A 25,450-nucleotide genomic window follows, 5' to 3' on the forward strand; every position below is an offset into this window, starting at 1 on the left:
AGATAGTAGAGGTTCTCTTGGTTTCTGTTTTAATATAAAAGCGGAAATCAAATTTTAATGATAAACCCTCAATATTTCAGGTGTGGATGTAAAATGGCATAGTCACTTTGGAAAAGAGTTTGATGGTATCTTAAAAAAGTTAAATATAAATTTACCATACTATCTAACATTCCATTTCTAGGCATCTACTCAAGAGAAATGAAAACATATGTCCACGTGAAGACATATGTTTACAAATGTTCATAGCAGCATTACTCAGAATAGCCCCAAACTTGAAACAACCTAAATGTCCACCAACTGGTGAATAGATATACAAAAAGTGATATATTCATACAATGGCATATTACATGGTGATAAAAAATAATGAAACACTGATACGTGCTACGATGTGGATAAACCTCAAAAACATGTGAAAGAAAGCAGACAAAGACCACCTATTGTAAGACTCCAATTATACGGAATGTCCAGAACAGATAAATCCATTGAGACAGGAAGTAGATTAGGGGTTGCTGGGGCTGAGGATGGGAACAAGGAGTCACTGCAAATGGGTATGAAGGATCCTTTTGGGGTGATGGAAATATTCTGAAATTAGTGATGATGGTTTCACAACCCTCTAAATTTTCTGAGAATCATTGAATTGTATACAAAATGGGTGAATTTCATAATATGTAAATTATACCTCAATAAAACTGTTAACAATATATTTTCAGTGATAGTAGATGAAACTTTGAGCTTTCTCAGCGTAAATGAAATCAAGTTCAGCTACGTCAGCCTCAGGCCTTCTTATTGCACTTGTTTTTCCTCCCATTTGTCTGGAATTTGGTCCTGAGATTGAACTCTGGGACCTTGGTCCCAGATATAGCTGTCAAATAATTAAACCAGAGAAAGTTGATTGTACTTCTATTATGGCCCTTCTATTTTTTTTTTCCTCATCCGTTTTTTAGTCTCAATTTCCTTTGGGTTAATTTTTAAAGGATTTTGCAAACGTTGGTTTAAAAGAATACTATTTTTTTTTTTTTCCCTTCAACCTCCTTTTACCTCATCTGGGAGAAAAGCTGATTTCCTACTTTTCAAGTGTTTGCAGAATATAATGATCATTTTTGCCTGAACTATCTTGGAGATTAATTTCAATTTGGCTACTGGAGACTCGTGGCTTAAGCATTCTCCAAATTTTTCTGTTTTTACCTTTATCTGACAATTCTGGGAGATTGAGGGGAATTTTGGTATTTTCCTCCTATTTCCTGAAGTCGTTACACTTTTTTAAAAACTAGATTCTTTGCTCAAAACAATCAAAAAGTTATCTACTTGCTTCCAGTTTAATTGCAACACAGTCAAAAAATGGACTACTGTGCTGGCTACCAACCTAAGTTAAAGTAAAACTAAAGGGGCCAAGGTCTAAAGCGCGCACCTTCTTGTGAGGTCTGTGCTGTCTCCACCGAAGGAGCCGCTATTATCCATAACTCTACCAATCATGTACATTTCCTTTTGAGTCTCAAGAATGAGGAAAAAAGAAGTCCAAGTGAGGGGAAATGGGTTCAAATGAAGGTCAGATACCCAAAAGTTTTCCAGTTACTGTGTTACTGGGGTGAAAAAAGTGGGCAAAAGGTAACCAGATCTGGGTGGCCCCAGGAAGTGGCTCGATTCCAACACTGTCATTCTTGGTACAGAAAGAGAGGACAGCCTGCCTTTGAGACACCCAGTGACACGTGAGAGCCTACTGTGTGCCAGCTGCTGGGGATACAAAGAAAACTGTGGGATGCTTGTGTTCTAGGTGCTTTATACGGAGCAAGGCAGTCTGCGCCCAGAAAGCACTCCAGTCCATCCTCTAGGTTGCATCAGGTGGGGGCTGAGCAAGGTGTCTGTGCAGTGACCAACACCTCCTGTTGCACACGGATAATATCGGAGTCTCCGTCTCGCTCTCTCAAATACGAGAGGGCGGACTCGGATTCTCCTAGCTGTGCGAGGACGTTGATGGACTACTGGGGGGCGGGAGGCGGGGAAGAAACGCTTCCCTCCGGTCCTCTACGCTAGGCCGGCCCTGCAGGCGAAGACAGACACGCCCTCTCTGAAAGGCAGACCCGCCTCGAGGAGGGCGGATCCGGCCAGGGCCGGCCGCCGGGCCCTCACCCGACCCCCGCGAACGCGGCCCAGCGCAGCGCCCGATCCTCACGTGTCCCTCCCGGCCCCGGGCCGCCTCACGTTCTGCTTCCGCCCGACCCTTCCGACTTCCGGTAAAGAATCCCCGTCCCGCACGTCCGCGCCCACCCGGCATCGCCACGCGGCGCCTCTGTGGGCCCGGCGCCCGATGCGCTCGGCGGCCGCAGCTCCTCGGAGCCCCACGGCGGCCCTCGAGCCTCGCCGCCTGGCCGCGGCCAGGTGGCCCGGGCGGCGCTCGCTCCCGCCGCCGGCGCGGCGGAGCGGGCGGGGCGGCAGCGGCGCGGCTCCGGGCCCGTATCCCTCCGCCGCCCCTCCCCCGCCCGGCCCCGGCCCCCCTCCCTCCGGGCAGCGCTCGCCTCCCTCCGCCTCAGACTGTTTTGGTAGCAACGGCAACGGCGGCGGCGCGGCCCGGCCCGGCTCCCGGCGGCTCCTCGGTTTCGGCGGGCCTCCCCGCCCCTTCGTCGTCGTCCTTCTCCCCTTCGCCGGCCCGGTCGCCCCCCCGGCCGCGCCAGCTCGCGCCTCCCCGCTCGGCGCCCGCGCGTCCCCGCCGCGCTCCGGCGTCTCCTCGGCGCGCCCGGCTCCCGGCTGTCCCCGCCCGGCGTGCGGGCCGGTGTATGGGCCCCTCACCATGTCGCTGAAGCCCCAGCAGCAGCAGCAGCAGCAGCCTGCGGCCGCCAATGCCCGCAAGCCCAGCGGCGGCCTTCTCACGTCGCCCGCCGCCGCGCCGCCGCCGTCCTCGTCCTCAGTCTCGTCGTCCTCGGCCGTGGCTTCCTCCTCCTCCTCGTCCTCCTCCTCCTCCTCCTCCTCCTCCTCCTCCGCGGCGGCGGCGGCGGCGGCGGCGAGCGCAGGCGGCGGCCGGCCCGGCCTGGGCAGGTGGGTGTCGCGCCCCAGCCCCCTCCGCTCCGAGCTGGCCTGGCTTCGCGTCCCCTCCCCCGCGGCCCGCACCGCCGTCCCCGCCCCGTGACCGGCCCGGGGGGGTGGGCTGGGGGCCCGCAGTGGGGGTGGGGCTCCCCTGCCGTCCAGAGCCGGGGGGGCGGGGGGTGGGGGTGCCGCCGGCTCCCTGTGAGAATGTCAGGCGGTGTCCGGCGTCCTGCAACATCCCCACCCCCTCCGCCGAACGGTCAAGATGGAAGGCCTGGGCCGCCTCCCCCTCTCGTTTAAGTGCTGGGGAGGGGGTCACAGGTCTCGGCGAGTGTCAGCTCTGTTACACCTTTCTCAAGCCTCCTCCGCCCCCGGGGGGGGATGCTTGGGCAGCTCCCCTACCCCCAGTTGGGATGTTAACGTGGAAGGGTCTTGAGGTTTTGGTTCCGTTTCCCGAAACTTGCCAACTCCCCCATTGGGGAATAACTAGGGAGGGGGGAGAGTTAGGGCAGCGTCCCCCCTGCCTGTTAAAGGGGCAGCCGCAGGGCTCCTCTGGAGTCTTGAGGGTCTGTGCAGTGTCCTTACCCACCCGCCTCCCCGCCCCGGGAGGATGGAAGGGCCAGGTTGAGGGGGTGGGCAGCGGCCCCCCCGCACCCCTCCCCATTTAAGTCGCGGCGTCGGCGAGGCTCCAGAACTCCTCGGGAATCGTGGGGCTCTGTGCTGTCTCCCGCAGCGTCCCGCCCTCCCCACCTGAGGACGGGGTGGGGAGGCCCGGCCCCCGCCCGGCCTCCCTCCTTCCCCCGCGAGGCCTCCCCGGCGCGGGTGGTGGCCGAGCCGCATTGCTGCTCCGAGGCCGCGGAGGAGAAGGCGCCTTGGAATAGCGGTGGGCGAGGGTCGGACCCCGGCGTGCTGCAGAAGCCCAGCCGGACTGGGGACATTGGGGGGGGGCGGGGCCAGGGAGCTGGCATGTTGCGCATTTTTCCCTAGCCCCCGCCCCAATTTTTGAAATTTCAAGGGGAGAGGGATTGCAGCAGGGGGACATCGTGGGGTTCCTGGAGGCAGAAATGCGGATGTTTACTTGCGTCGTCTCCCCCTCCTGCCCCCATAACCCAGGTTTGTGGTAGAGACGACTGGGGGCTCAGTGTCTTCTCAGCTAACCGGGTCTGACTCTGGAGGGTGTGTTTGTGCGGGAAGGCCTGTTGGGGGTGTGTGTGTGGGGGTGGTTGTCAGTTCGTATTTCACGAACTAGGAAAATGCTTAGTGTTCAAACGGGGCAACAAATGTCAATGGACTCCATTCCATTGTGGCCAGTTGTCCTTAACTTGGGGAGTGCCGCCAGAGCTCTCCAAGGGCACGCGAGTCCATTTCCCCGGTGCCCCGGGCCCATCCGTGTTGCATGCACTGCCATGCCTCCCTTAGGCCTAGGCGGGGTTGGCAGGGTCAGTAAAGAGGGTCCTTCTTAAATAGACATCCTGGTCTTTAGAAGGTGGGGTAAGGGGATTTTTTCATGCAGTAAGTTTTGTTTTTGAAAACCGATTTTCAGCAATCCATTTCCAAAGAATTTTCATTTATGGCAGGAGAAGTTACCCATCAGGATGAATCAGAGCTGATTTTTAAGGAATTCTGCTGCCTTCGATGGGAGGAGGGGGAACATGGGTTTTTTGACTTGTGCTCTCCCCCCCACTCCCAGACTCCCCCTTCTCTGAAGCATCCACAGACTACTACCTAGTCAAACTACTTCAAATGAAGTGCTTATTTTCCCAGCTCTTTCCATTTAGGATTCTGCAACTCCATAGTGAAAAATGGAAAAATTTTATATATAATTTTTATAGAAAAGGATGCACCATTTTTTCCTTCTTAGGTATCAGAAATCTGGCAGATATATTCAACTTGTTCAAATAATTAAAAATTAGAACTAAAGCTTTTACGTTGCATCCACTCTGGTTAGGCTTAAAAATTGTCAAGAATCTGTTCCAGAACGGCTGGAGTGATCAAAAATATTTGGAGTGTTGTAGCACCACAGATCTTTTTCTGTTCGTTGAGGCATCACAAACATTTAGGGTTAATGTAGATTCCTCCTCCTTTAAGTTCTTTTACTTGAGGCATAAATTGTGGCCCTTATTCTTTTTGGTAAATATGTGGGTTTTTTTTTTTAATGTATTGGATTCATATAATGTGAAATTTTGTTCTTGTACAGATCTTCAGTTAATATACTTGTAGAATTCCTTTCAATTTTGATCACTGTTACTGGGTTCTTTGTAAGTCATTACAGTTTCTAGAGTCTCACTTACGTTTGTTTGTATTAACAGTTAAAATAAGTTTCTGGGACCAAGGGTGAAGAAAGGAAGTGCAGCGTTGGGTTTGACATGGTTAGAGATGGCAAAATATTCTTGCAAGTCTAGAAATACACGTCTGCTTTAAATAATATAACGTCTCATCATATTTGATTCTTTTTGGTGAATAGTGGATTTTCTTGGCTTTCAAAAATTTATTCTGTCTTTACTTGTCATATACTCTTTTTTTTTTTTTTTTTTGAGGAAGATTAGCCCTGAGCTAACATCTGTTGCCAATCCTCCTCTTTTTTTGCTGAGGAAGATTGGCCCTGGGCTAACATCTGCGCCCATCTTCCTCTACTTTATATGGGATGCCGCCACAGCATGGCTTGATAAGTGGTCATAGGTCTGTGCCAGGGATACGAACTTGCTAACTCCAGGCCGCGCAAGTGGAGCGCATGAACTTAACCGCTATGTCACTGGGCTGGCCCCTTGTCATATACGTTTTAGAAGGTGGCTGTTTTCTCTTAGAACAATGTAACCACAGTATTAAAGTTTGAACATAATTTTACCTTAATCCAATTCTTATTTTTGCCTTTTACCTTTTCATTTTTATGTAGTTTTAGTGATTGTGTGTGTTATTTTGTGTTCTACCTTTTTCTCCTCAACATTGTATTATACATTCTTTTAGGTTTGTGCTTAACCATTCTCCTGTTGTTGGGATTTGGGTTTCCACATTTTTGTTATTATAGGTAGTGGTGTAGTAAACATCTTTCTACTCATAGCTTTTTTTTTTTTTTTTTTAAAGATTTTATTTATTTATTTTCTTTCCCCCCAAAGCCCCAGTAGATAGTTGTATGTCATAGCTGCACATCCTTCTAGTTGGTGTATGTGGGACGCGACCTCAGCATGGCCGGAGAAGCGGTGCGTCAGTGCGCGCCCGGGATCCGAACCCGGGCCGCCAGCAGCAGAGCGCACGCACTTAACCGCTAAGCCATGGGGCCGGCCCTACTCATAGCTTTTTGCTTCAGTCTAATTATTTCCTTAGAGAAAGTTCCCAGGAGTGATTTTACTGGGTCAAAGGGCTTCAGGATTTTTATGGCTCTTGCTAGCTGTGCCATATTACTCTTGAGAAGACTTGTAGTAGTTTGCAGTGCCAAGAAGGTGGATCCTTTATAGAATGATTTCTTTGTAGTTTGTCAAACACTGTGGGGGATTTTCAAGGGAAAAGTTGCATTTACTGTCAAGTGCATTCATTATTAAGTGCTTTTGTCAGTTACTTGATTATTTATATTGGAGTTTGAATTTGGTTTCTCTGAGGATGTAATGAAATAATGTATGAGAAGATGCTTTGAAAACTGTAACTGTTAATACTAATGAGGATACGTGGTTTATCTGTTGTGCTGATATTTCCAAGTAGAGGAATGAAAACCTGAGGAACTTGTTTGAAAGCTTTTTGATGTTTTTTTTGTGTGTGTATGTGTGTATATGTATGTGTGCTAACCTCCCTCATTCATCAGAGTATTTTTTATTAGCTTCTAGCCTATGACCAAGTTATTTCTGGTTAACTTTTATGTAATTTCATGGTACTATTGGGAATTATTACTGGTTAATCCATATCTCTTCCCCTTCCACATTCCTTTCTCCATAGGTTTACAATCCTATTACCCTATTCCCAGTCCTAAATAATATAACATTAGAATTTCTTTGGTTACAGGCTTTGGTGTGAATAAAACCTTTTTATTTTAGTCATTTTCAGCTTAGTACTTTTATTGCTTCTTTTTCTTAAGGCATTGCAACTTAGAAATTATGCTACAATTTAGTATTCATCATGCTTCCATTTAAGTATCAGTGAGATGTTCATCTCTTTAAATATCTTCTAGGAAAGCCTAAAAGCATCTACATTCATTCAACACATAAATTTTTTGAAAATCTATGTACAAGGCAAGTGTAGGTGCTTGGGATATATCAGTGAATAAAACAAACATAGCTGCCCTCCTGATGTTTACATTCTGATGTGATGAACCAGACAATAAGCAAGAGACTTTAAATTAGGAAACTGTATATAATATTAGATAAGAGCTATGGGATTAGGTGGGAGCATATTTAGGGTATAATTGGGAGTGTGGGAGAAGGGAGTGGGTTGCAATTTTGAATGGGTTAGGGAGGCCTCATTGAGGAGGTAACGTCAGCAGAGTTTTGAAGGTGAGGTAGTGTTAGCCATTTGCTTTTTGTCTAGATTAATTAGTCATATGGCCCTCTGTAATTTATAAGATTTAAACTGCATCATCTATCCTTTGTTAATTCATTTTTTTGTGTGGGTATTGATAATAACCAAATTTGAAGTTGGACCAAAAAAGTTAATTGACAGGTCGTTAGAGTTAAACTGTAGGTGGCTGTTAAAAGACGTACATTTTTGTTTTTCCATTGGACTTATTTATTTTACCTAATTAGTTTAATTTTTGTTCCAAGTACTTAGAGAAAATAGACTTTTTAAGACTGGGCAGGGCTGGCCCGGTGGCTTAGCGGTTAAGTGTGTGTGCTCTGCTACTGGCGGCCCGGGTTCGGATCCCGGGCGCGCACCGACGCACCGCTTCTCCGGCCATGCTGAGGTGGCGTCCCACATACAGCAACTAGAAGGATGTGCAACTATGACATACAACTATCTTCTGGGGCTTTGGGGGGCGGGGGGAAAAGAGGATTGGCAATAGATGTTAGCTGAGGGCCGGTCTTCCTCAGCAAAAAGAGGAGGATTAGCGCGGATGTTAGATCGGGGTTGATCTTCCTCACAAAAAAAAAAAAAGAAGACTGGGCAAAAACCTACATCAAATTGCTTATCTTTGTCAGAGAAAAAAGTAAGCCTATAATTGCTTAAGGATTTTGCATTCTGAAAAGTCAAAACATTCATGTTATCAGTCGTGGTGTTCCTTTTTTGGTTAAATGTAAACTTGTATTTTCTGTGTTTCTCTAATTAGACAGTTATAATTTTACACAGGGGATGTTAACTCATATCATAGCTATTTATTAGCCGTATGTTTCGCCTTAAAAGAGGATCCGATTTTTTTTTTTGTCTTCAATATCTACAGCTGTGTTAGAACTTAGGTTTACCATAGCAAAGTGTGTTTTTATATCTTGAAAAGGATTTTAAGTTTTTAGAAGATTTTTTTCCCCTAGAATTGAAGTTTTCTGTTTTGGCTAGATAGTAATAGTATTTTGATATTGTATAAAGGGTTAAGCTTGAACAAAACTCTATTTTTGTAGCTATTTCAAATGATTGTGATGACTTCAACAGAGATGTAAGTAGAGTTTATTAACAGGCCTACCTGCTACTGTATCTTTTTAAGTGAAAGTACTTGTCTTTTTTGAAGCATATCTGGGTCATCTATACTCTTACCATACCAGGATTTTAAGAGGTCGATACGGGGGTCTTTTTAACAATAATGTTACTAACATAAATGAATGCTCTTTCCTCTTGAGGTCTTTTTGCCTCCTTAGATGTTAGACAGACTTCAAAAATAGGGATGTTTTTATTAGAAAATTTACTCATCAGTGAGTATGAAGCTGGTATCAAGCCTTTTAAAGGTTGTAACATCTAAATCTCGAATTTGTAATGTGGACGCTTTTGAACTCATAACCTTTACTAGCATTATTTATGGTTGGAAATAGGTTGAGTTATATCTTAATGTGTTGTTTGAAATCCTTAAACTATATTTTTCTACTCAAAAAGAATTTCTTCTGCTTTTGAAGATGAATGTTCTGCGTAGAACAGTATTATTCTCCATTAAGGTGCTTTGCCAAACAAAGCAGATTTGCAGTTTTGTAGGCAGTTGTGTCATAAACCACTTTTTCTGTTATTTTAAAATACCAATTAGGGCCGGCCCTGTGGCTTGGTGGTTAAGTGCGCGCGCTGCGATGCTGGCGGCCCGGGTTCGGATCCCGGGTGCGCATCGAGGTACCACTTCTCCGTTCATCCTGAGGCCGAGTCCCACATACAGCAACTAGAAGGATGTGCAGCTACGACACACAACTATCCACTGGGGCTTTGGGGGGAAAAATAAAATAAATAAAATCTTTAAAAAAAAAAAAATACCAATTAATTCAAGAGATTTTATGTCTCTCTCACACACACACACACACACACACATACACACATACACACACACACACTTTCATGCTTTGGGGCATACAGACATGCATTGAATGTGGTCCCTGATCTTAAGCTGCTTATAGTATAATAGAGATAAGAGATGTACTTGAAACAGTGTCCAGGGCAGATTTATTCTTGAAATTAATAAATTGAGAAACAGTGTTTGTGTAAGTACTGACTCATTTATATTTGAAAATTCTGTCTCTTATAATTTTAAAAACAGTAAGAATGAAATACTCATCATAGAAAAGAGTGCAGAGAATTAAAAAACAACAAAATAAAAAAGCCCCAACTCCTTTAAAATTAAAATGATCCACAGTCTTGCCTTTGAGATAACCACTGTTAGAAATTTGGTGTACATCTTTTCAGACTCTCTGTGAACATATACATGTTTATGTTAAACAAAATGGAATCATTGTTTTGGATTCAGCAGTATATATCTTCTTTTAAAACATTTTTTTCCTAAAACTATAGACTTTTAGAGCATGAAGAAGTAACAAAATCTTGTCTTAAAATAGAAGGGAAAAAACCCGTAAGCTTTGAGAGGTTAGGGGACTTGCCCAAAGCAACACATTTGTAGAATTTTATTATATCCCTCCCTTTAAATAAACACAGACGTAGACATAAACAAGATCATGCTGTGTATTTTGAAGAATACACAACCACAGACAGTCCTTGCCCTTCAGGATATCTTTTTGTAACCTTGAGTTTGGCTTGCTAAAATAGGAGATCTAGTTCCTTATCATTTTAGAAAATATATGTAATTTTGTACATATGTGTGTGAAATCTACTTAAATATTAAGTCTTTGTTTTAGTATTTTTAATGGTTAGTATTGTTATGGATCTGGATTGTTAATGCAAATTTGCCACAACTATTAACCTTATGTTTTATTTGCTGAAAATTATTTGCAGTTGTATTCATGTGAAAATTTGAAATTCCCTTTAATTTTAAAAAATTATTATGTAGATTGTTACACTTTAAGCCTTAAAGTTGAGTCAAGTGGCTATAAAATATCAATTTCACGCTATGATTAATAGCTAACTGCATTTTGGAAACTGGATAAAATGGCATTCTATAATGCAGTCTTTGTAAATCCCATCAGTTTGTGGTATGAGGCTTGTCTGCAATGTAATTATAAATGAATGTGGCTTATTTTTATTAAGTGTATCAGAACTTGAGAGTGTTGTCCTCTTGAAAGTATTACTTGTACAGGCTTTATCTAACAGTGTTGTCAATGGTCAAATGTTTTTGATTGCCACTTTATGTTCATATTGCTTTTTATAAATCATATATATATATTTTTTTGTGTGTGTGAGGAGATCAGCCCTGTGCTAACATCTGCTAATCCTCCTCTTTTTTTGCTGAGGAATACTGGCCCTGGGCTAACATCCGTGCCCATCTTCCTCCATTTTATATGGGATGCCGCCACAGCATGGCTTGCCAAGCAGTGTGTCAGTGCGCGCCCAGGATCCGAACCAGTGAACCCCTGGCCGCCACAGCAGAATGCGCGCACTTAACCGCTTGCGCCACCGGGCTGGCCCCTATAAATCATATATTAAAAATATTCTTGGCAGAAATCTTTGTAAATAGTCAAGATTAATCTTGATTATAGTTTTAGTAAAAACAAAAAAAGAGAAAAGGCTGGTTTTGAACTAAATTTTGTATTTTTCTTTTGGGGCTCATAAACATTTTTTGTGGATGTTGTTTAGTTAACTATTTTCATTCCTGAAACACACTTGAAAATTGGGCAGAGAAAAGACAAGGTCTTTACACTGAAGCTTGTGCAGATTACAGTAAGGGGAGCTCTTCAGGGCCTCTTTCAGAGTTTATTTGCTTTTACTTTATACATAATTCTACACAGCTTGCTTTTTTGATGTACAGATTGCCAGCAAGTAGAAAGGTAAAACTTTTAGAGGCAAACATATTGACAGCAGTGAGAAATAATAATAGTGTGATAGAATGTTAAGAGATGGGAAAATTATAAAAAAGAGACAAAAGAGCTCAAAAAGTATACCATCCTAGGAGTTTTGACTGTAAGTTGATAGCTCTATGCTTTAGTAGACCCCAGAGGCATTACTGTTTTTTAGCACAATGTAGTTAATTGACGTGCTCATAATGGTGACTCATAAGACAAAGTTAAATTGTTTTTCATATCTTTCAGAGAAGTATTTTTCTAACTGTAGGTCATGACCCCTTAGTAGATTGTAAAATCACATCAGTGGGTCGTGAGGAGCATTTTTAGAAGAATGAAAAAGAACAGAAGATAGAATGCATTGGGTTAAGGGTGAGAGTTGTTTTAAGTTTCAGTTAACTATAACTGTTTCAGTTAAGGTATATATACTATGTTGCAACGTAAACTGTGATTTTTTTCATTGGTGTAGTCAATCACTGATTTAGGCACTGAGATGTAGTAGTAAAAGGATTGAGGAAGGGTTTTGCAGTTATGTCTAGCCTAGGGTTGCCAGATTTAGCAAATAAAAATACAGGATACCCAGGTAAATTTGAGTTTATAAAAATCACTAATTTTTAGTGTAAAATGTCCTAAATTGCATGGGACAAAATTATTTCCTTATTTATCTGAAATTCAAATTTAACTGGGCATTCTTTATTTTATCTGGTAACCCCACTCTAGGCTAGAATCGGGCTTCACCCCTTGGTAACTGAAATTCAAGCTCTGTGAGGGTAGGAACTTTGTTTTTTCACTACTGTATCCCAGTCTCCTGGAACAGGGCCTGCCACTTAGTAAGTGGTCAGATGTTTGAATGAATTAATGGGCAAGTCACTCGCTCACTCTCAGGCTCAGTTGCTGTATCTATTAAAAAGGGAAAAGAATACCTTCCTTAAAAAGTGAGATACTGAATTCTTTTACACTCTTATTCTTGGCACATGGTAAGCTCTCAGGATTTTAGAATCATACAGATTTGGAGTTGGAAGTGGCTCTGGTGGACTTCAGTTCTCATTCTCTTTACAGGTGAGGAAACTAAGGCCGTGGAGATTATATGCCAAAGTTCTCCCATCGTTGCCTGCATAGCTGATTTTAGATTCTTGTTTCCTTTTCTTTCTAATGTAACATATTTCTTAAGACTTGTTTTCAAAATCTGATGTTTATTCAGTAATTTAAAAGATCTACCTATCCAGAAAAAATCATTTTCTGAGTGTTCCAATTAGCAAAGGCTCTATTCTACTTTGCTATTTTTTGTTTTCTGTCACATATATTTCAAGTGGAAGAATGTCTCTAGTCCTTTTAACTTAAAACTTGAATCCAAAATGAAGTTCCTCTGTAGTGTTTCTACCAGGCATTCCTTTACTCTGTGACTATCCTGTTCTGATCCTTAACCTAGATGGCAGATAGTTTCACCTTATATGCCAATTCTGATTGATTGGAGTGTGATGTAGAGGATTCTGAGATTTCATTTGGCTTTAGAGAAGGGATGTGGATAGAGATGGGGGTGGGGTGAGTCTTTGTATTACGGGCACCGAAGTGTGGTTGCCAGCTGTAAGTTAGCAAGCCTCCTGATTGGTCTCTCCGTGTCCAGATACTTCCTACTCACTTCCTGGCCATAAGAATCTCCCCAAAACATCTTGCACTGTGTCCCCTTTCTATTGAGAAACTTTTAGTGGCTCTTATTACTAGGTGAATCAAATCCAGACTGTTCAGCCTGATAGTCAAGTCCCTCCACACACTGCGTGCACTGTATTTATTCTCCAGCATGAATCAAATTCTGCCGATCTAGTCATCTCTAGTGCTCTTAAATGTAGGTCTTTAAAGGCTTAGCCCAGATCCTCTCTTGCACAGTGTCTCACTGTTTATCCTAGGAAAATGTGATTCCTCCCTCTTCTGTACTCCCATCGCTTTTGGCAGGTACCATTCCTGTGGCATTCAGTGCACAGTGCCTTGTGTTTAAGTACAGTAGCTCCTCCACTTACAGACTTTCTCCTTAGGATGGACTCTGAGATAGGAGCAGAGCTACACCCTGGAACAAAGGTGTGTTAACCCTGCCGACGGGTGGCCTTTGTTGTTGTTTACAGTCATTTCACAGTCAGCCTTTGCTGTCGTTTTTAAATTCTTTGTATGTTTACTGTGTTTGAGCTTGGTTTATTGTTGTTAAAGCTGTCATTTCAACAAGTGCAGCAGCAGAGGGTACTGATGGTGCCAGTCAGAAGAAAGCATTTAATTATAGTAGAAATGAGAGATTAAAAAAAATGTTAGTAGTAGGAAAATGATGGCTTGGGACAGGAAAATTATTCTGAAGGACAGAGAGCAAAAAGTACAATTTTTATTCAGTAATAATCAACAAAAGATAAAGAGAATGAATGAAATGGAACAACTTGGAAGTTTGCAGCTAAAAGTGTTAATTTGGGAGAAGGCTAAAGTGAAGTGCTACTGCTGAAACTTTTGTCAGGACCTACAAATGGTGCTGCAGGTTCACAGTCCTTTTAATAAAGGGTCTAAGGCATCTCCAGTGACACTGGAGAAGATTATTAAGAGAAGGTTATCTGAGGCCGGTCTGGTGACATAGTGGTTAAGTTCGCGTGCTCTGCTTTGGTGCCCCGGCGTTTGCAGGTTCGGATCCTGGGGGTGGACCTACACACTGCTTGTCAAGCCATGCTGTGGCGGCATCCCACATACAAAATAGAGGAAGATGGTCACAGATGTTAGCTCAGGGACAATCTTCCTCAGCAAAAAGAGGAGGACTGGCAACAGATAGTTGCCAGGGCTAGGGCTAGTCTTCCTCAAAAAAAAAAAAAGAGAGAAGGTTATCTTTTGGGAAAAGATGCCCAATAGAATGTTCATATGTTGGGTCTGTAAGCTTCAAAACCTCCTCCTTTCTATTTTGGACTTAGGAACACATGGATATACAGAAGAGACTTTTTAAAAATTTCATTGCTCAGTGCACTGTGATTTAGCTTAAATTGCTAGACTGTTATTCCTTATTGTGGTAGATTGTATTTTAATTAGATGTATTGAGATATAATTTACATAAAATATAATTTTATTTATTTATTTATTTTTTCCCCCAAAGCCCCAGTAGATAGTTGTATGTCATAGTTGCACATCCGTCTAGTTGCTGCGTGTGGGATGCGGCCTCAGCATGGCCGGAGAAGCGGTGCGTCGGTGCGCGCCTGGGATCCGAACCCCGGCCACCAGCAGCGGAGCCCTCGCACTTAACCTCTAAGCCACGGGGCCGGCCCTAATTTACATAAAATAAAGTTTACCCTTTTTAGTATACAGTTCTTCAGTTTTGACAAACTGTAGTCATTTAGCTACCGGCACAATTGTAGTGTCACCCCATCAGGCTTCCTTGTGTCTCTTTTCAGTCAGTCTCCTTCCTCCAACCCTGGCCATCACTGATCTGTTTCCTGTCATTATAGTTTTGTCTTTTCTAGAATGTCATATACATGGAAGCTTACAGTGTACAGCCTTTTGTGATTGGCTTCCCTCATGTAGCATAATGCTTTGAGAGTCACTCTTGTTACTGCATGTAGCAGTAGTTTTTTCCCCTGTATGGCTGAGTGGTATTCCATTGCATGCATGTACCACAGTTCAAGTGGTGGACATTTAAGTTGCTAGTAGTTTTTGGCTATTATGAACAAAGCTGCTATGAATATTTATGTACAGGTTTTGTGTGGTTGTAATGATTTCATTTCTCTTGGTTAAATACATAGAAATGGGATTGCTGAGTTGTATGGCAAGTGTTTATTTAATTTTAAAAGTAATTGCCGAACTGTTTGCTAAAGTGACTGTACTATTTTGTGTTCCCCTCAGCAAGGTGTGAGGCTTCTAATTGCTCCAATTCCTTGGCAACACTTGGTATGTTAGTCTTTTTTTTTTTAATTGAGGTGTAATTGATTTACAACATAGCATGTTAGTCTTTAATTTTAGCTATTCTAGTGGCTGTGTAGTGGTATTTCATTGTGCTTTTTGTATTTGCATTTCCTTAATGCCTAATGATAGTGAACATCTTTTCATGTGCTTATTTGCCATTTGTATATCATCTTTGGTGGCAAGAAACTATTTGGGATCTAACTTGTTTGGAAGTAAACAAGTTAGTTTAGACTGTATTTGCATTGCCTTCCTTCTAGATTTAGAGCATCGTGAGGACAGGGACAAGTGCCATGTACAACTTTGTATGCTTAGTAAGTGATAAATTACTTATTGACTATATAAGCATTGGTTTCATTATAAGCAGATGATTTTACCCTGCCAAGGAAAAGCTGTCACCTCAAAAGGAACGTGATATTTATTTTATAGGCATACGATAGTTAAACTTTGTTTTGAGTACCTCTTGGTTGCTTGGCTCTGGGGATACAGAAGTGAACAAGCCAGATGAAGTCTCTCCCTCCTTGAAGCTTACATGCTGGTGGGGGAGACAAGGCAGAAAGGTCAAGTTGCCCCTGCTACCTCCTGAAAGGTTTGAGTTGCTAATGCTTGCTTCTATCTTATAGTATATTGGAAGGAAATCTTTTAGATTGGGGGAAAAAAAACTTATTGCTTTCATCAGAAGGTAGGCCGTCTTATGAGTAGGCTAATATGTTGCTAAGGGATGATAGTCTAGTGTGTTGTATGTTGTATATTGCTATGGGATGATAGTCTAGTATGTCCCTAATACCCTAGGGACAGCCACTGGCTAGTCATAGAAATCAGTATGTTTGAGAACCCTCCTGATCTAAGCTTGTGAAAGCTGATTAGGGTCATAATTGAAAGGGAGGGGAAAAACAGTTATTGAATGGACCCCACCATGAGCTTCCTGTTCTGCTGGTGATATGTTTTTTTTTCTTATTCTCATTTGATTATCTCACAATCCTATTAGATAATCTGTTGCCTCGTCCCATTTTACCCGTGAGGAAGCTAAGGCCCAGAGAAGCTGATGATCTGTGTAAATTTACTCAGCTAGAAAGTGGCCAAGATGGAATGACGTACTATTATTGTATTTAGGATCTCTGAAAAGGTATACACAAGTGAGAACAGGCGAAGAAAACTGGTAATGGATTTAAGGAAAGTTACTGTTAGTTTCTTATTTTAATTGACTAGGAACTTGAGTCACTAGCTTGACTGGGTGAAGGAATGTACTTCAGCAGGCTCTTTAGGATGAAACGTGGAGAAAATGAGGAATTTCCATTTGTGACGGATATGGAATTTAGTTATTTGTAGTCTATAAATGTTATAGGAAGTCTGCATATTTTTAACCCAATCTAAAAGGTCAGAGAATAAATAAGAACTATTTATTATAAAACTTTTTTCCTATGTGAAACATGTTAGAAAAAAGTAGCCTATGTGAGCCGATCGGTAGTAGTAGGCATTTTTCTGAAGAAAAAAAAAGTTTAGATATCTGTGATGTGAAAACAGTTTATGGAGAACTTTTTATTTATATAATGATAATTACCATTTATTGTATACCTATTAGGTTTCAAGAACTGTGCCAAGCACATTACTTATATATCCTTTAATCTTCATAACAGTGCAGCCTGTCAGGTTGGTAGTGCCATATCCATTTTACAGATGAGGAAGTGGTGGTTCGGAGAAATTGAGGAACTTGCCCAAGGTCAAAGACCTAGGAAGTGATGAAGCCGAGATTCGAACTCTGTAAGACTTCAAAGATTTTGCTTTTAATAACTGTGTTCCACTGCTTCTAGTATAGCTCTATGACAAAACAAAAAACCATAAAAATCAGTGAAGGAAACAATTCAGTCGTTATTGTTAGCCAAAAAATGGTTTCGGTTACCCATGCGTTAGTCATGGCAGTTCTATTTATAAATGAGGCAGGATCCAAAAGTTTATGATTTTTATTTTAAAATTTGGAAACGATGTTATAAATGGTGGTTAGTTTTCTGTACCTGCCTATTTTATCAGATAGTCAATTGTAACCCATAATTAATTTGAACTAAGTAGTATTGTATCATGTCATGAGTTAAGAAGGTATTTGTGGCTTGATCTAAGAACCCAAACACCACTTAGGATGTTTCTTTAGGAAAATAGAGTATAAAACCCAGTTTTCCACTCGCTCTGTCTTAGTTACGTTAGAAGCTGCATAGCCCTGGGGCTGGAAGGACACACTGAACAAGACTTGAGCAGCACATATTAATCCTCCAGAAAAAAGGGATTAAACATTTGAGGAAATGATTCCTGTCCTTTGTGGCTGCCTTTAGGGAAGTTCCTGGATATGCCGCAGTTATTTGTAGATATACATTTTATTCTTAATTACTGCAACACATAAATTTTGCCCACCAGTTTAACCTAGCCTACTTTTTGCTATTAGACTTAAACTCTACTTTTGTTGGGTTACCCCTCTGCTCAAAAATCACCCTCTTTCCAAGCTGAGGTCCTTTTCACCTTCAAGGCTTTCCATGGACTAACCCAGGATCATGTTAGAGATATTACCTAACTTCTGTTAAGAGCCACATAATAAATATTTTAGGCTTTGCAGGCCACATTCAGTCTTTTTTGTGTATTCTTCTTTCTGTTTTTTTTTTTTAAACCCTTTAAAAATGTAAAAAGTGCTCCTAACTCTGGGCCATATAAAAACAGGCCACAGGACCATGGGCATTTGCTGACCCCTTATAGAATCCCTTTTATCTTTCTGGTGATGTTTTCCGTCAATTCTTCCAAACATGACCTCCATTTAAATCAAGATGGTCTCCTTTCTCATTGTCTCTGCAGGCACCAAGCTCAGCCTCCACTCCCTGCCTGCTCTTGCATCACTTTCTGCTTTTCCACATCCTCATAATTATCCTCTAAGATCTAGCCCAAATCTTTCATGAAACTAATTCTCACTTTTTTTCCTTGCTGTTAACTCCTGTAGAACTTAGCTTGTCCTATATGTTAGCTTTCTTAATTGAGAACATGTTCCATGTTTTTCCATAGTAGCTTGCTATAAACTACAGGCATAAAAAGATTCACATGTTCCTCAAACTGTTTATGGAGAATGCCTAAAGTTACTTTTTCTTTTTATAAGTTGGTGTTCCTTCTATTTGGCATCCTGTTCCCCTCCCCGAAATCTGAATTTTAGAATTGGAAGCTTGCATTTGAGATTATCATGATTCATCATCTTTATTTTACAGAGGAGTGGGAACTTTAAATGATTTGTCTGAAGTCACACAAAAGTTTATTTAGCACCCCATCTCCTTTCTTACTTTGTGATGTTAGGGCATGTTATTTCACTTGTGGTTGAGTTCCTTCCTCTGTGAAATGAGAATGATGAGGATTAAATGAATTATATGTGTAAAGGGCTTAAATCAATGCCTGGCATGTAGTAAGTTCTCAATAGCTTTTATTAACATGTTTACTAACCAGTTAAAATTACAGGAGCAAGTGAAGGCTGAAAAGTGCTTGTTGGTGGATTTGAGTGGTGCTGTGTGACTGGGTGCAGTTGAGCATTTTGTTGAGCTTCTATGTATACTGTTGTTAATTCAGTAAAAGTTTGAAGCTGTCAGACTGGGACGGTTAACATCTGCTTCCAAGTTTACCCAGTGTAGTGGGGAAGGCAGGCGTGCAGATGGTGTAAACTGGTAGCACTGAAGAGGGAGTGAGTGACTGCCTTGGGTGGGCAGTGAAGAAAACAAGCAGTGAGGGTTGAGATGGAACTTGAAGAATGATCAGCAGTTTTCATGATGCCATGGAAGAGAAGAGGAAGTTCCAGGCGGGGAAAAGTTGGTGCTAAAGCACCGAGATGGCTGTAAACGTGGTCTGTGTAGAAAAATTTGGTTCACAATGTCGTGGAAGAGTTGGAGGAGGTAGTTACTGAAAGCAGGGACACAAACTTGGAAGCCCTTGTAGTTAGAGAAGAAATGACGTGAACTTGAAATAAATACTATGAGAATTTTTTAAATAAAAAATTTCAACATATATAAAAATAGAACAGTTTAATGATCCCTATGTATCTCTCACTCAGTTTCAGCAGTTATCAATAAGTGGCTCATCTTGCTTCACCTGTACTCCCCTCTTCCCAACTATCAATGGTAGTTTTTTGAAGGAGGTTAAAGCTGTTTCGAGGCCCCAGGAAAGATTAATGACCAGTGGGTAAATCCACTGGGAGAGAGACTTGAGTTCACTGTAGGGAAGCATCTTGGTGCGTTAGTCAGAGGGGCTGAATGCTTTGGGAGGTAGATAGTGCCTGTGCCTGAGAAACTCGAGGAGAAGACTGGAACTGCACTGTCCAACATGGTGGCTACTGTCCACATATGGCTATTTAAATTTAAAATTAAGTTAATTAAAATAAAAAAAATTCAGTTCCTCACTCACGCTAGCCATATTTCAAGTGCACAGCTGCCACATGTGGCCAGGGGCTACAATATTGGGCAACATGGATGTGGAACTTTTTTTTTTAATCATTGCATTAAGTTCTATTGGACAGCAGTGGGCTTGAGACCAAAGATGCCTTTTTATCTGAGTCGTGTGGAGCTTTTGGTGTGTCTAGGTCATATCTAATTGTGTATGGCTTTATGGCCAAGTGTGTACTGTAATATGAGGAAAATAATTGTATTAGCTAACAGTTATTAAGCACTTACTTAATAATGTGCCAGGCATTGTTCTTAAGCAAAGCTGTCTATGGAATATCATTTAATTTTCACAACCTTATGAGAAGATATTATTTTTATCACCGTTTTATAGATGCTGAAATTGAGACACAAAGAGCTGAAGTCATGACGTTTAGGTCACAGAGCTGGGAAGTGATAGGGCCAGAATTTGAACCCAAGCAGTTTACAGAGAACTGAAGTTAGTCCTTGTGGAGATGGTAGTTGTTTTGAGACATTGCTTCTAGATGTTTATATGACTGGATTAATCTGGCAGTTGTTCTGTGTGAATGTAGAGTTGCCAGCCCACCTCAATTTGCCAAAAAAAAACACCTAGCTTTACTAGGTTTGGGTTATCACAGCCTGCTCCCTACTGCCACCTTGTTTGACTCATCTTTTCAGTGAGGAAATAGTTATTCAATAAGTAATAGTTATAGAATTTCCCTTTCTAATAAAAACACTGAAATAGGAAGAACAAAATGACTCACCTAAGTGGGTTAACCATAAGAGCTGGAATTAGATTTCTAGTTTTTAGTTAGTTGTCCTTTCTCCTGACAGATGTAGTTTTTCTGTGCTATGAAGAGAAATTGAATTAATCAATACTTGTTATAATTTATATAAACTATACTATATACTTATTCAACAATTTAGAGTACTGTGTGCCAGGCTCTGTTCTTTTTTTTTTTTTAGTTTTTAACAGTGTTTATAACCCTCTAAGTTTGTGGTAATTTGTTAGAGCAGCAATAGGAAACTAATCCGTTTACCTAAAAATAAACCATGAAAAGACTTATCAGAGGCATTTAAAGAGTAAGACAGATATGTTCAAATAATTCTGCATTTGCTCCTTCGCTTTTTTTTTTTTAAAGCTGCGTGTAGAGTTGACACAGAAGTAGAATAAAGCAGTTTGTAGTAAATAATGTAATTGTCTCCCTCTGAGCTCTGGTTCTTGCGTCGCGTTGCCAGAAGACCCTCCTGCCTCGCTCTTATAAGGGCCCTTGTGAATATACTGGACCCACCATGATAATCTCTCTATCTCACAATCTTTAATCACATCTGCAAAGTCCCTTTTATCGTGTAAGGTGATATAATCACTGATGACAGAAATTAGGACGTGGACATCTTTGGGAGGCTGCTGTGGTGCCAGCCACACTGAGAAGGACCTTCTTCCTTCAGTGCTGCTGCTCTTGGAGCTAGGACGAGCTGCCTTGGTCCAGGGCTTTAATTTCTAACCACAGAATTACTAATCCTAGTCTTCACTTAAATATTTATTACTGAATAGGGGTTAGCTCTTTTTATTTATTCATGAGTTCATTCCTTCATGTAATTGATAAACTGAGTCTTATGTATTTGTTTTATTGAAAGTGTTGCTTCTTTCCAGGAAATTCTGTAAAATGTTAGCTGATTATTTTACACAGATAGAAATTGCTACAAATTGCAGGAATGAAACAATTGTTATTGTTAACTAGAGTCATTATTTGCTGTCTAATGATAGAGGCATTGATTTTTTTTTTTTTTTTGATGAGAAGAGTTTGATGCTTAGAGTATGATCTAAAAGCAGATTTTTCCTATTAGGTAGTGCTGTGGGACTGTCTATGTAATCATCATCAAACATCGCCTCACAGCAAGCAGTTGGAGGAGTATTATGGTTTCACTACTTCAAGTCCAGTATTCTAAAGGCGGCAGTAGACTTTCCCCAGGAAGGATGATATGGTTCAGAGAAAAAATGAAAGCATTATTCAGTACTTTTTCACCTTCCATAGCAAGTGCAAAGAAAGGACTATGAATTCTAAGATCATCACCGTGTGGTAGCCATCTCTATAATCATAAAATGCCTTTTGACCCATAATCAGCCTCGTTCTCAAAAAGAGATTCATGGAATGTTAGAACTAGAAGAAAAATGAGTGATTATTTGGTTTATTTGTTTTTTTGTACAAATGAGGACCCTGAGACCTGGAGGGGACGTGCCCAAGGTCAAACAACTAATTAGGGCTATACTAGCACTGGACTCAATTTAACTCTTCCGACTTTCTGAAGAGGGGTCATTTGAGCATATTTCCACATGCATTGAACATTCTGTAGAAATGTGACTGTGAGTTTTAGCACAATGCCGTAGCAGAATTGACTTCTTGAAGACCCCTTGCCTTGTTTCCTATTTTCCTTTCTCTATAACTGTTGCAAAACATTACGTATATCTGTGTGTGTGTGTAATTCAGAAGGTGTTCTGCTAGTTCCTCTTAGATATAGTCACCGACGGAAATATGGTGGCTGTCTTTGAGGGCTGTGGGTAAAGCCGTGAGAAATTCAGTTACAGTATAAGTTAGTACATGGAAAGAACCAAATGGGTGTTGTAGGGCCAGGCTCTATTCTTAAGCCCTGGGCACATGGTGGTGAATGAGACAGACAGAAGTGTTTGCCCTCATGGAGTTTATATTCTGGGGGTGGGGAGTAGACAAAGACAGAAAATAAATAGATGAACACATATAAAATTTCAGATATTAAGTACTATGATGTACTAAGTATTAATTACTTAAGTGTTAAAACAGGGTGATGTAATAGTGGTTGGGGAGCTACTTTTGATGGGGTGGTCAGGGCAGGCCTCTCTAAGGAGGTGACATTTAAGTTGAGATCTAAATAACAAGAAGTAGTCAACCATTTGAATATCTGGGGGGAAGAACATTATTACAACTTTACTGGAAAGGAGGTTGGAGGTATGTAGTATTTTTACTATGCCAAAGAATATTAGTTTCATCTATACAACTAGTGTGGTTCTTGAAATCTGGATCAATGAAATACTTTGATTGTGTAAATGTTACCCAGACCTGTTGAAATAGTTGTAGAAATTAGTGAATCACCTGTATAGATACAGTTGAAAAATGGTGATGAATGAGAGAATGGTGAAAAATGAAGAAGTAAAAAGTTTTTTAATTATATTGTGTGATGGCAGTACCAATAAAAATTGCATGTTTTCTTTTCCCCCAAATTGAAACAATAATGGAGGTGAATTTTACTCTTAGTTAGATTATTTTATGTGTTTCAGTTATTAGGGGTGCTATTGTGCTGTTTATATATATTTTTACTTGTTAATTCAAGTGATGAATAGGACAGGTAAAATATACATATGAAAACAGGCATTTTTTTTTTTTTTTTTTTAATATTTCCCCCAAAGCCCCAGTAGATAGTTGTATGTCATAGCTGCACATCCTTCTAGTTGCTGCATGTGGGACGTGGCCTCAGCATGGCCGGAAAAGCGGTGCGTCAGTGCGCGCCTGGGATCCGAACCCGGGCCACCAGCAGCAGAGCGCACGCACTTAACCGCTAAGCCACGGGGCCGGCCCTGAAAACAGGCATTTTTAACTTTCTGTCCTAGGCACAACCTCTGAAGTGTAAGCTGCCTGAAGGCAAGGCTGTGTTCGTCGTGCTCATTCAATAAATATTTGTTAAAGTTAAAAAGCTGCAGTTTTTGAGGGTTTCCTCTGTGCTAGACTCTTTTTTATTTTACAACTTTAATGAGGTGTAATTGACATACAATAAACCCCACATTTTAAAATGTACGATATAATAAGTTTTGACCAAATGAGCGTGTGTGTATATCTTTTGCATATTGTCTTTTTGATCCTCAACAACCCTCTGACTTTTTTTATTATTTCCATTTTACACATAAGCAAACTGAGGACCAGAGTGGTTAAGTAACCTTCCTGGGGTCACAGTAAGTGGCTGAGCCAGGATTTGAAACAGAGTTGTCTGAAAAGTGGTAAAGTAGGCCTTTGGGTCTTAGTGTGCCCTCTGTTCTGAAGCCCTGCATGCTGGAGTCCTAGTGCTTTGGGTTTCCTGGGTGAGGGAATGTCTGAGATGTCTATAATTTATCCACAGTCCCCTCTTATTTGTTTCTTCTGCTCTTGTGTTGATGTTGTCCAAGAAAAAAGTTTTTAATTTTGATCAAGTCCACTTATCTATTTTTTCATCTACTTTTTGTGCTTTTAGTGTCATATCTAAGAATCCATCGCCAAATCCAAGGTTTTGAAGATTCACACCTATGTGTTTTTTTTTTTCCTAAGAGTTTTATAGTTTTAGTTCTTATATTTAGGTCTTTGACCCATTTTGAGTTAATTTTTACATGTAGTATGAGGTAGGGGTCCAACTCATTCTTTTGCATGTGAATATCCAGTTGTCCCAGCACTATTGGTTGAAAAGACTATTCTTTCCCCATTGAATTGTCCTGTCACTCTTCTCAAAAATCAATTCACCATAGGGGGCCGACCCCATGGCACAAGCAGTTAAGTGCACGCGCTCCGCTGCGGCAGCCCGGGGTTCGCTGTTTCAGATTCTGGGCGCGCACTGATGCACCGCTTGTTAAGCCATGCTGTGGCGGCGTCCCATAAAGTGGAGGAAAATGGGCATGGATGTTAGCCCAGGGCCAGTCTTCCTCAGCAAAAAAGGGGAGGATTGGCATTGGATGTTAGCTCAGGGCTGGTCCTCCTCACAAAAAAAAAAAAAAAAAATCAATTGACCATAAATGTAAGCATTTATTTCTGGACTGCTGATCCTATTCCATTGATCTATATATCTATCCTTATGCCAGTACTACACTGTCTTGATTACTGTAGCCTCCACAGATTATTTTGAAGCAGTTCCTGACATCGTGTTATCTCTTCCATAAATGTTGCAATATATAGCTCTCTAAGAGAATGAAAGTTTTAAAAAACATACTATTATTACATATGAAAAATTAACATTAATTCTTTAGTATTATTTAATGTCTGGTCAGTTCAAACTTGCCCAATTTTCTCTTTTTAAAAAAAATCAGCTTCACTGAGGTGTAAATTGTTGTTGGTGCTGTCAAGTTGATTCCAACTCTTAGCAACCCCCTGTGTACAGCAGAGCGGAACCCTGCCTGGTCTTTTTGCGCCATCCTCTCACCTTCTGGCGCTATGTCAGACAGTGCTTTGCTGCCATTCATAGGGTTTTCATGGCCAGTTTTTTTGGAAGTAGGTGGCCAGGTCCTTCTTCCTAGTCTGTCTGAGTCTGGAAGTTCCACTGAAACTTGTCCACTGTGGGTGATCCTGCTGGTGTTTGAAATACTGGTAGCATAGCTTTCAGCATCATAGCAACATGCAGCCACCATAGTATGACAACCGACAGACGGGTGGTGTGGTTCCGTGATAGGGAAACGAACCCCAGGCCATGGCGGTGAAAGCACCAAATCTGAACCACTAGACCACCAGCGGTATAATTTGCATATAGTAAAATTCGCCAATTTTTTTTTTGTTTGTTTGTGAGGAAGATTAGCCCTGAGCTAAGATCCGTTGTCAATCTTCCTCTTTTTGCTGAGAAAGATGGGCCCTGGATTAACATCTATGCCCATCTTCCTCTACTTTATGTGTGGGATGCCTGCCACAACATGGCTTGATAAGTGGTGCTTAGGTCCACGCCCAGGATCTGAACCCATGAACTCTGGGCCACCCAAGCAGAGCGCGCGAACTTCACCACTATACCACCGGG

The 25,450-nt window shown here is 41.5% G+C and overlaps 1 protein-coding gene across 8 annotated transcripts in view; it reads left to right on the plus strand.

The window, feature by feature from the left end:
- Positions 1 to 2,208: 2,208 nt before the first annotated feature.
- The window catches only part of ATXN2 (ataxin 2), a 115,152-nt gene continuing 91,910 nt past the window's right edge, over positions 2,209 to 25,450 (plus strand). For 6 of the 8 annotated variants that reach the window (XM_087424213.1, XM_087424217.1, XM_087424215.1 and 3 more), the window contains exon 1: positions 2,291 to 3,030. In XM_087424213.1, coding sequence (XP_087280339.1) covers positions 2,306 to 3,030 — 725 coding nt within the window. In that variant the 5' untranslated portion in view covers positions 2,291 to 2,305. Of the gene's footprint in view, positions 2,232 to 2,290; positions 3,031 to 14,555; positions 15,252 to 25,450 lie in introns of those variants that run through there. The other 2 variants (XM_087424221.1, XM_087424219.1) reach the window with 2 other exon arrangements.

Source organism: Ceratotherium simum, chromosome 35, assembly GCF_057802395.1.
Source record: "Ceratotherium simum simum isolate JZ-2026a chromosome 35, ASM5780239v1, whole genome shotgun sequence".
Lineage (NCBI taxonomy): Eukaryota > Metazoa > Chordata > Mammalia > Perissodactyla > Rhinocerotidae > Ceratotherium > Ceratotherium simum.